At 41.5% G+C, this 12,447-nt stretch overlaps 1 protein-coding gene across 1 annotated transcript in view; it reads left to right on the forward strand.

The window, feature by feature from the left end:
• The first annotated feature begins 1,919 nt into the window (after positions 1-1,919).
• LOC126175819 (uncharacterized) overlaps positions 1,920-12,447 on the forward strand; it is a 30,869-nt gene continuing 20,341 nt past the window's right edge. Inside the window, exons 1-2 of the mRNA XM_049922812.1 lie at positions 1,920-3,036; positions 11,511-11,700. Coding sequence (XP_049778769.1) covers positions 2,153-3,036; positions 11,511-11,700 — 1,074 coding nt within the window. The 5' untranslated portion in view covers positions 1,920-2,152. The remainder of the gene's footprint in view (positions 3,037-11,510; positions 11,701-12,447) is intronic.

Genomic DNA, 12,447 nt, shown 5'->3' on the forward strand with positions numbered 1-12,447 from the left:
TATATTACATTTATCTACGTTTAGGGAAAGCTGCCAGCTGTCGCACCATGCATTAATCCTCTGCAGGTCTTCCTGGAGTACGTACGAGTCTTCTGATGTTGCTACTTTCTTGTAGACAACCGTGTCATCTGCAAATAGCCTCACGGAGCTACCGATGTTGTCAACTAAGTCATTTATGTATATTGTAAACAATAAAGGTCCTTCATACAAATACTTTCAGAAAGGATTTCCTGACATTTAAGTCTGTCTCGATGTTAACAAATTTCTCTTGCTCCGAAACGCTTTTCTTGCCAAAGCCAGTCTACATTTTATATCCTCTCTACTCTGACCATCATCAGTTATTTTGCTCCCCAAATAACAAAACTCATTTTCTACTTTAAGTGTCTCATTTCCTAATCTGATATCCTAAGCATCGCATGACTTAACTCGACTACATTCTATTGTCCTCGTTTTGCTTTTGATGATGTTCGTCTTATATCCTCCTTTCAAGAGACTGTGCATTCCTTTCAACTGCTGTTCCAGGTCCTTAGCTGTCTCTGACAGAATTACAATGTCATCGGCGAACCTCAAAGTTTTTTATTTTTTCTCCATGGATTTTAATTGCTACTCCGAATTTTTCTTTTGTTTCCTTTACTCCTTGCTCAATATACAGATTGAATAAGATTGGGGATAGCCTACAAGCCTGTCTCACTCTCTTCTCAACCACTGTTTCCCTTTCATACCCCTCTATTCTTACAACTGCCATCTGGTTTCTGTAAGCCGGCCGCGGTGGTCTAGCGGTCCAGGCGCTTAGTCCGGAACCGCGCGACTGCTACGATCGCAGGTTCGAATCCTGCCTCGGGCATGGATGTGTGTGATGTCCTTAGGTTAGTTAGGCTTAAGTAGTTCTAAGTTCTAGGGGACTGATGACCACAGAAGTTAAGTCCCATAGTGCTCAGAGCCATTTGAACCATTTTGTTTCTGTAAAAATTGTAAATAGCGTTTCACGCCCTGTATTTTAGCCCTGTCACCTTCAGAATTTGAAAGAGAGTATTACAGTCCACACTGTCAAAAGCTTTCTCTGAGTCTAGAAACGTAGGTTTGCCTTTCCTTAACCTATCTTCTAAGATAAGTCGTAGGGTCAGTATTGCCTCGCGTGTTCCAACAGTTCTAGGGAATCCAAACTGGTCTTCCCCGACGTCAGCTTCTACTAGTTTTTCCATTCGTCTGTAATAAATTCGTGTTAGTATGATAGTTCGGTAATTTTCACACCTGTCGACACCTGCTTTCTTTGGGATTGGAGTTATTATATTCTTCTTGAAGTCCATCAGTCCCTAACGTTTCGATATTTTCAGAAAGCTCATATCTTTGACGATGACAAATACGAGGAGAGCGCGAGTCTTGTCTTAAATTCCGGTGGGCTGCCCGGGATGGCCGAGCGGTTCTAGGCGCCACAGTCTGGAATCGTGCGACCGCTACGGTCGCAGGTTCGAATCGTGCCTCGGGCATGGATGTATGTGATCTCCTTAGGTTAGTTAGGTTTAAGTAGTTCTAAGTTCTAGGGGACTCATGACCTTAGAAGTTAAGTCCCATAGTGCTCAGAACCATTTGAACCATTTTTGAATTCCGGTGGGTTGCGTTAGTAACTTGGGAAGAGCGGATGGACCTACTTGACGCTATATTATCCTGCTGGTAATCTAGATAGCGTGCGAAAATGACGCACGGCACTGCAACAGAGGCGCAGTGCTGTATCGCCGCTAGCCGGCAGTATACGGGCGCCGGTTATCGCCACGCGCCGTTAATGAGGAAACGTGCCGTTTGCAGGCGGCGAATACGAGGAGCACACACGCGCCCGCGGCGGCCGGCTGGAGGGGGAGTCCTTTTACCTGCGGCTCAGCTGTCGGCCGGAGCAGAGCTCCGCTGCGCCCCGAGGAGGCGGCCCAGGTCATTGACTGCACTCGCCTCACTGCTCAGGAATCCGTGCGGTCCCCCACTCCCCCTCCCCAGAGGGAAGCAGGTACCGCTACAGCCGGCTCCGGCCCAACCCGCCCTCGCCGGCAGTCGTGGCTGACGAGCAGACGCTGGCGCACCACCTCCGAGCGATGTCGCAAACGACGCACTGAGGGCGGAGAAAAACTATCGTGACTTATAACGAGAGAGACTTCAGAGTGAGATGGGCGGGCAGTGGCGACTCGTGCTGTGTTTCCTAGCGTCCTCCGCGCTGCTGGCGGCAGCGGAGGAGGAGAACCCCTTCGTGGAGATGGCGAAGACTTTCTTGAAAGAGCAGATGCAAGGCCAGGGGGGCAGCTCCGGCGCCGGCGGAGCTCTGGGCGCCGTCGGCGCCATGATGCAGAGTTTCATGCAGGGCGGGGGCGGTCGACAGCTGGGAGACCTGCTCAAGGACTCGGACTTTGTGGCCACCGTGGGCTCGGCCCTGGCCGGCGCCGCGGGCAAGGACGCCTACGGCGACAGCCCCAACTCGGGCGTCATAGACCCGCAGCTCATCGCCGACCTGGTCGGCGCGTTCACGTCCGGCCACAGCGACGAGAACAACAATGACGTGAAGCAGGGCCGCGACCTCCGAGACGAACGGAGGCCGCAGCAGCAGGGGCAAGTGGACTGGAGCAGCATGCTGGACCTCGCCCTGAGCCTGGCCGGAGGTACTCAGCAGGACCAGCCTCGAGGCGGAGGCAACCCTCTGCAGGGGCTGCTCGGTCTCTTGCCCGCCCTCATGCAGGCCGCCAGCAGTGGCGAAGCGCCGAGGGCCGAAGAATCCGGCCTCGGCGACGCCAGACCCTCTCTGTTCGCCCCCGTGCTGGCAGCTTTCCGCGATTACTGGGAGCACTTCATGAGTTCCGAACTGGGACAGACGCTGTGGAAAACCAGTGGCCTGGAGGCCACGTTCAGGCTGTTCACCGACAAAGACGGAAATCTCGATACGGAACGCATATACAGGTCTTTGGAAAACGCCAGCTTCCGGAAGCGGTGGGTGCGCAGTCTGGCGACCTACGTCTCTGAGTGGATCGCTCACGTTTCAGATCCTTCTACGCAAAAACGGTAAGTTACTTTCTTTGTGAAATTTTACTTTTTTATTATAATGTCTAGATCATTAAACTTTATTTATACAATATGTCCCGAGAGGAACAGTCAGTATTCAGGGATACAATAGAAATGGTCATTCGAAGCAAAAAAGTCTAGTAAACATAGTTTCTAAAATACTTACCTTAAGAACTACGTTAGTTAAGATCTGGTACCGCGAAATAAAGCTCTTTGCTATCCATACTTTGAGAAGTGGTACGATGGACCACAACAAGAACAAAAGTTCAGCCAGCATGGGCTCTAAAGTGAATACTTTAAGGAATGGTTAAAATGGCTCTGAGTACTATGGGACTTAACTTCTGAGGTCATCAGTCCCCTAGAACGTAGAACTACTTAAACATAACTAACCTCAGGACATCACACCCATCCATGCCCGAGGCAGGATTCGAACCTACAACTGTAGCAGTCACGCGGCTCCAGACTGTAGCAACTAGAACCGCTCAGCCACTCCGGCCAGCATACTTTAAGAGCTATCACCATTTGTTCAGTAGAAGAGATGTGTTCCACAACAGTGAATATGAACAGGTGCTCATAGTTCTTAAGAAACACGCTTTAAAGCCCACATTTACTGGACATTTTTCTTGTTTTCGTCCTTACTAACACCTCTCAAAGTATCAAAAGCAAAGAGCTTGCAGTGGAAAAGATTTGATTTGTAGCACTGGCACTGTAGTTGAATAAGTTCCTTACCTCTTAAGGTATACATTTTAGAGACTGTATTTACTAGACTTTTCTGCTTCAAATGGCCTTTCCTGTTATATTCCTGAATACTGACCATTCCTCCTGGGACACCCTGTATAAAGCAGTCAGTTCCAATCAAACTTCACATTCTAATTCAGAGACAAAGAGAAAAGGTCAGTGTGTTAAACTACCCTACATAGAATAAAATACACACAACATACCAATCAGTCATTACGACAGTTCATTATACCACAAATTGTGACATCTGTGCAGTATTAAGTACACCAACTGCTCAGTTAGTGAGCTACTGGAGTAATGACTATTGGTATGTTCTACATATTTTATTCGATATAGTACCAACATTTTAACACACTGACCTTCCTAATTTTTCTTTTTGTCTGTTATCATTAGGTCTGAAGATGATAGGAAAGTGCTGTTGAAACATGTCACCTTTGGTAACGAAGCTGTAGCGATCTAGACATTATAATTAAAAGTTTTATGAGTTATTGTTTCTCAAGAAGCATTTGATGCCATTGAAAAGTCAGCACAATGTATAGAATTTCATTTCATATAAGGAGCATGTAAGAAATAGATATAAAAAAAGTAAGTAAACTGTTTATTATTTAAAAAGTAATCGCCATGACTGTTAATACATGGATTCCACTGTGAGATAAGACACTTAATGCCTTCAGGGAAAAATGTTTGCAATTGCCTACTGAATCATGATGGTGCCTGGGTGTCTTCCTCTTCATCCAAAGCAAATTGACGACCATGAAAGTCTTTCTTCAGGGCTCCAAAAATATGGAAATGGCATGGGGAGAGATCAGGACTGTACAGAGGATGCTTAAGGGCTTTGCAGTGAAACTTCTCCAGTGTAGTCAAAACAACCTTGGCAGCATGTGGACAAGCACTATCCTGCAACAGAATGATGCCGTCTGTCAATATACTGGGGCATTTGGACTATGCTGCAGAAGTTTTCCTGGAAAGACCTTATACATCCTCCAAATAGTCCCAATATCTCCCCCTGTGATTGCATATTTTTAGAGCCCTGACAAAAAACATTCTTGGCCGTCGATTTGCTTCGGATGAAGAGGTCAACAATTGAATGTTTCTGCAAACAACAGCAAAAATTTTTTCCATGAAGGGTTTGACCTTCTTGTCTCATAGTGGGATAAATTTATTGACAGTTATGGTGATTACTTTTGAAATAATAAACAGTTTACTTACTTTTTTCCATCAGTCTTGTTTTTGTTTGACTGCTTCCTGCACAACAACTTTACTACTGAAGTTGATTGAGGGCAATGGCAAGGCAGACTTGCATTTGGGAGCAGTGGGGCTCAAATCACTGCCTGGATATTCAGGTACAGATTTCTACAATTTTTTTAAATCACTTAACACAAATGGGAGAATAGTTCCTTTTAAATTAGTGTGCCTGATGTATTGGGCATTTCTTGTTCCATTTCTAGAGTCCTCATTTTTGACAGAGTATTAAACCCTAATTTCTATTCCTTTATTACTAAAATCAAGACAGCAATGAGATACTATTGATAATTTACACAAATTATTGAAATTAGCAGTTGCAATAGCAGGAGACATTTTACACTCTGTGAACATTTTATTGGCGAGTCTGGGACATAGGGTCATATCAGCAGTTTTGTGATGCTGTGATTGTGGAGTGATGTTGGTGTGCAGAATTCTGTGAACTGCTTAAATTCAGTTTTATCCATGTTTTTCATCTGCTGCAATATTTAGCTTAACGACATCAGTCTTTCCATAGTGTCATAGAATTTTCTCTATCATCAATATTCACTAAAACTTTGAGTGCCGAAATTAGCAAAAAGTTGCTGAAAGAATAAACGTCCGAAGATCAACAAAAAAGGGAAGGAAACATATAAATTTTATAAAATGAAATGTGTGCCTTTGTCTACAAAAATCTTCCAGATTTGAAACCTGTAATTTCATAGCATTGTTAAAACAGTTGGGGTATGTAATACCTGTTGGCAAAACTGCAATTTTACTTTAATTCATCAGCTGGCCAATGGCAAGCTCATCAGTGAAGGGCTTAAATCAGGATGTTTCACATTGGAACTGGAACATATTTTCTCAAAAATATGAGTCTTGTGGACATATCTGTACATCCTGGACATCCTGGAGGACCTCCTCACTATGGATCAATTGGAATGAAAGTAAATCTAATCTAATCAAATTACTAATAGGAATCTTGTAGGTCAAAATGAATTATAGAAATATATACAATTGTTGTTGTTTGTTGTTGTTGTTGTTGTCTTCAGTCCTGAGACTGGTTTGATGCAGCTCTCCATGCTACTCTATCCTGTGCAAGCTTCTTCATCTCCCAGTACCTACTGCAACCTACATCCTTCTGAATCTGCTTAGTGTATTCATCTCTTGGTCTCCCCCTACGATTTTTACCCTCCACACTGCCTTCCAATACTAAATTGGTGATCCCTTGATGCCTCAGAACATGTCCTACCAACCGATCCCTTCTTCTGGTCAAGTTGTGCCACAAACTTCTCTTCTCCCCAATCCTATTCAATACTTCCTCATTAGTTATGTGGTCTACCCATCTAATCTTCAGCATTCTTCTGTAGCATCACATTTCAAAAGCTTCTATTCTCTTCTTGTCCAAACTATTTACCGTCCATGTTTCACTTCCATACATGGCTACACTCCATACAAATACTTTCAGAAATGACTTCCTGACACTTAAATCTATACTCGATGTTAACAAATTTCTCTTCTTCAGAAACGCTTTCCTTGCCATTGCCAGTCTACATTTTATGTCCTCTCTACTTCGACCATCATCAGTTATTTTGCTCCCCAAATAGCAAAACTCCTTTACTACTTTAAGTGTCTCATTTCCTAATCTAATACCCTCAGCATCACCCGACTTAATTCGACTACATTCCATTATCCTCGTTTTGCTTTTGTTGATGTTCATCTTATATCCTCCCTTCAAGACACCATCCATTCCGTTCAACTGCTCTTCCAAGTCCTTATATAATTAGTGCAAATAATTTAAGTGACTTGTGTTGGTTATTGACAATAACCAAAAATGCCAGCAGTGCAAAACTATATCCCATAAAAATGCTAATGGTTGTCTGCTTGTTTCTACAATATATCCAAATTATATAAATCCAAAAAGCAACATTAAAGTTATGTTACTGTGTGGGAGACAGACAAGCCTGTAATTATTATTGTTCCAATTGATGTTAGACCTTTGCTCAGATTGACACCTGTCTCTCTCACTCAGTTTATACAACTGCATTATCTGAGCATGCTGTGTAGTTTGAATTCCATTGTGTAGTTGGATCTTCTTGTGTCATACAATACAGACCACGGGTGTTATGCTTGCAATACACAAGAGACTTATCATTTGGCAGCCTTCCATTCCCTCCTTTACATTCATACACTTTCACCTGTGTCAGTTTTCACTACTAATTGTGAAGTGCACAGTATACAGATCTTGCGCTTCGATGCCCCTCACATCTTTGCACACCAAGTGACCACTACAAATTGTGATATGTCCTGTAGAGAAATTTTGCAATTGTAGCACATCTAGTACCTCTCTCAGCTTGGCACCTCAATCAGTAGCACGTGTTGCTTGTTCCTTAAACCAGCACTGCACAGATGATGCAGTTGTCTACAGCAAAGTACTCCATTCAGATCTAGATAATCATCCAAAGTGATGCAAATATAAATAACTTGATTTAAATGTTTACAAATGTAAAATTGTGCACTTCACAATAAGCAGAAACATAGTATCAAATGACAACAATATCAAAGAGTAGCAATTGGAACCAGCAATTTATACAAATACCCAGACGTAACATCTTTAGGGATATGGAATGTAATGAACACATAGGCTCACTCGTAGGTAAATCAGGTGGTTCATTGTAAGGATACTGGGAAAATGCTACTGGTTTGCAAAGGAGGTTGATTATATAACAGTCACACAACACTTCCTAGAATACTGATAAAGTGTATGGGACCATACCAAATAGGACTAACAGAGGATACGGAACATATGCAAAGAAGAGATGCACCAGCGGTCACTGATGGTTTTTCTTTTTTTGCCCGCAGAGGTGCATACGGAAACTGTGAAAAATCGAAGCTGGCAAGTACTTACAAGGTATATGCCAACTGTCCTGCAGAAGTCTTTGTACCATGTTTCAAGAACAAAAATTAAGTTATGAATCTAGGAATTTACTACAGCCCTCTATACATCACTCTCATGAAGACCACAAGGACAAGACTGATCTAATTATGGTGTCCACTGCAGCTTCTAAGTAGTCATTCTTCCCACACTCCACACACAAATGACACAAGAAGGAACCCTATTATGTAGTTCAATGTGAAGTACCCCCCACTGTGCACTTCTCACTGGTTTGCAGGGCATGTGCATACATCAGGATTCTACATCCCTCTGAAAATGTAGCCATTAGAGACAGAGAAAATGCTCAGATGGGAGAAGGGTGAGATAGGAAATCAACCACATATCATTTTTAATGGAACCATTGTAGTATTTGCCTTAAAGGAAACCAAGGAAAATTGGCTCAATGGAGATTTGAATCCTAGTTCTTCTGAAAATGAGCATATGGGATAGTTTCCCAGATATGTGGGTGGTTTGAAGGCACTTAAGTAGCAGAATCTAGTATGTTGTCCTTGATGGTGACTGTTTATCAGAGACAAGGGTATCATCAGGAGTGTTCCACAGAACTATGATAGGACTGCTGGTATTTACTGTAAACATAAATGATCTGCATACAGGGTGGGCAGCAGTCTGTGTTTGTGTGCTGGTGATGCTGTGATGTATGAAAAGGGGTCGAAGAGAAACGATTGTAGGAGGATATAAGATGACTTTTCTAGTTGGTGTGGTGAATGACAACTAGCTCTAAATGTAGAAAAATGCAAGTTAATTAAGACGAATAGGAAAAACAAACCTGTAATGTTCAGATGCAGAATTAGTGGTGTCCTGCTTGACACAGTCACATCATTTAAATATCTGGGTGTAATGTTGCAAAATGATATGAAATGGAAAGAGGATATGAGGGCTGTGGTAGGGAAGGCGAATGATTGATTTCCTTTTATTGGGAGATTTTTGAAAAGAGTGGTCCATATGTAAAGGAGACTGCATATAGGATGCTAGTGCAACTTATTCTTGAGTACTGTTTGAGTGTTTGGGATCCAAACCAGGATTAAAGGAAGATATCAAAGCAATTCAGAGGCAGGCTGCTAAATTTGTTACTAGTAGGTTCGAACAATGCGCAACTGTTATGGAGATGCTTCAGAACTCAAATGGGAATCCCTGGAGGGAAGTGAAGTTCTTTTCAAGGAACACTATTGAGAAAATTTTGAGAAACAGCATTTGAATCTGACTACAGAATGATTCTACAGTGTCCAACATACATTTTGCTAAGGACCACTTAAATAACATACAAAAACTCACGGCTATGTGGAGACATATAGATAGTCATTTTTCTCTCACTGTAACTGTGATCAAACACTAAAGGAAATGATTAGTATTGGTAGAGGGTACCTTCTGCTATGTGCCATACGGTGGCTCATGGTGTATGTGTGTAGTTGTAGATGAATGCTGTAGTCCCTGTGTCACCTCACTCAGCTGGTAGACAGTAAATAGCCAAGAGTGAATATGTCACTGTGACACATTGTTCCACAGCTGACATATTTCACTCTATAGTGGAGTACACTAAAATGAATATGCAAGACAAAATCAAACATTAATGGCAGTTTGAAGCATATCTTTCATTTTCATGGTCATTGTTTAGCAGCTGGGTGAAAATAGCAGATGTGATTCCCATTTTAGTCCATGTGTCTGTCTTATTCTCATACTCATTTCTCTTAGAACTCTACTTTCCTTTTAAATCCATGTCAGATTTGTGAAGGGGGCGATTTCTCTTTTCATAATGAGATAAAAAGTGAAACATAGTAAGTCAAATGCAAAAATTAAATAATAAAATAAATGACTTTTGCAGTTTTCTCTTGTGCAGATTATTATTTGTAGGATGCATGTAAGAAGGTGGGAACATGATACAATGCCCATAGAGAGGCAGTGGGAATACTTTGTGGCACCACAAGTGTGTTCTCTTTCTCTGTCCTGTACCATAAATTCCAGCCATTCTCTCCCTTGCCATGCCCCCTGCAGAGATGCTATTTCTACTTCTCATTACCTCTCAGGAAAAGCCTGCAGAACACTAATGCTAATGGTTGTTAATATATTATTTGCTTATTTCACCCATAATAAACAGCATAGTAGTAACATAGCCATCACATACAGAAACAACGCAGTCAAGTACCAAATGTTCACTGTGTAGCCTTAGGTGCACACTGCACACTACAGGAAGATTCACAAGAATGACATTGCTTAGTGCATTGCCTCTGGCTACTGAGTATTGCCTCACCACCTGCTTGTTTCATGCACAGCACTCTAACAATGTGTGACACTTATACTTGGTGATTATGAACGTTTTCGAGGCTCATCCATTTTACCATATTTGGTAAGTCACATCATCTTTGTTTTTAGGTATATATTTTTCCTTCGTGGAATGTTTCCTTCTATTATAACTATATATATACCAAACAAAAGCGCTGGCAGGTCGATAGACACACAAACAAACACAAACATACACGCAAAAATCTAGCATTCGCAACCAACGGTTGCCTCGTCAGGAAAGAGGGAAGGAGAAGGAAAGACAAAAGGATATGAGTTTTAAGGGAGAGGGTAAGGAGTCATTCCAATCCCGGGAGCGGAAAGACTTACCTTAGGGGGAAAAAAGGACAGGTATACACTCGCACGCACACACACACACACATATCCATCCGCATATACACAGACACAAGCAGACATTTGTAAATATATATATATATATATATATATATATATATATATATATATATATATATATATGAATATAATAGAGGGAAACATTCCACGTGGGAAAAATATATTTAAAAAGAAAGATGATGAGACTTACCAAACAAAAGCGCTGGCAGGTCGATAGACACACAAACAAACACAAACACACACACAAAATCTAGCTTTCGCAACCAACGGTTGCCTCGTCAGGAAAGAGGGAAGGAGAAGGAAAGACAAAAGGATATGGGTTTTAAGGGAGAGGGTAAGGAGTCATTCCAATCCCGGGAGCGGAAAGACTTACCTTAGGGGGAAAAAAAGGACAGGTATACACTCGCACACACACACATATCCATCCATACATACAAGACACAAGCAGACATTTGTAAAGGCAAAGAGTTTGAGCAGAGATGTCAGTCGGGACGGAAGTATAGAGGCAAAGATGATGTTGAAAGACAGGTGAGGTATGAGCGGCGGCAGATTGAAATTAGGAATTAGCGGAGATTGAGGCCTGGCGGATAGCGAGAAGAGAGGATATGCTGAAGGGCAAGTTCCCATCTCCGGAGTTCTGACAGGTTGGTGTTAGTGGGAAGTATCCAGATAACCCGGACGGTGTAACACTGTGCCAAGATGTGCTGGCCGTGCACCAAGGCATGTTTAGCCACAGGGTGATCCTCATTACCAACAAACACTGTCTGCCTGTGTCCATTCATGTGAATGGACAGTTTGTTGCTGGTCATTCCCACATATATATATATATATATATATATATATATATATATATATATATATATATATATATATTTGAGATAAGACACCTATTGCTGATTCATGACAAATATATATAAATTTTGTTTTTCAGGTACTTAACAACAGCACAATTCATGGGAAATGGATTTCTTAAGGCGCAAGGCTATCCTAAATCTGTGATGTTTGATCCTGCAAGACCATCAGAATCCCTGACTCGCATCGTAAATGCAGTTTTTAAGAAACAATTTGGTTTAAAAATTGACTCAGCAACTTACATAAAACCAGCTGTTGCTTATCTTCAGGTATATGTTTGTTATTGCTACTATACAGCATTATCGAAGTTTCATGGTGGTGGTCAAATCTTTTTTCCACAGTTTAAAAAAAATCTCACTTTAAGGGTTGTGAATGAAAAGAGCTCAAATAAAATATAGTAGATATTTCTCATGGATGCTGAAATTCATTTTGTCACATACAGTCTGTTGATTTAAGAAAATTTGGCCTCATTTTTTGAGTTAAAGCCAAAAATGACAAATCATGACACTTATTTGCTGATTTTGCACCTTCTTCCATTTTGAGCTTTCAATTCTAATTTTCATGTTACATAATATTTTGTACATTTCTAATTTTATAAAGGTAATTAAGAATGAAATAATAATTAAATGGACACCCTAGCTGCAAACAGGCGTAGATGTACTTCATTGGGGACATGGGGACATGTCCCCAATGAAGTACATCTACGCCTGTTTGCAGCTAGGGTGTCCATTTAATTATCATTTCATTTCTAGCAAAGCTGCATAGTCATCCATGGTAACTGTTCTTTCGGGAACAGATACTACCGTCATATATAGTAATTATGAATATTAGTTGCGCTTTCTACTTAATCAATGTTAGTCATCTACCCAGACTGCTTAAGTTAGAGATTGCTTCATTACGCATTGGAGAACTTCAAGCCTCTCTGAAACCATGTGACACAGGTGACTAATCATCTACCAGTACTAACAACTTATACAACAATGAAAATAGTTCATGTTTTGACCATATGAGAAAAA

This window comes from Schistocerca cancellata, chromosome 3 (genome assembly GCF_023864275.1).
Source record: "Schistocerca cancellata isolate TAMUIC-IGC-003103 chromosome 3, iqSchCanc2.1, whole genome shotgun sequence".
Lineage (NCBI taxonomy): Eukaryota > Metazoa > Arthropoda > Insecta > Orthoptera > Acrididae > Schistocerca > Schistocerca cancellata.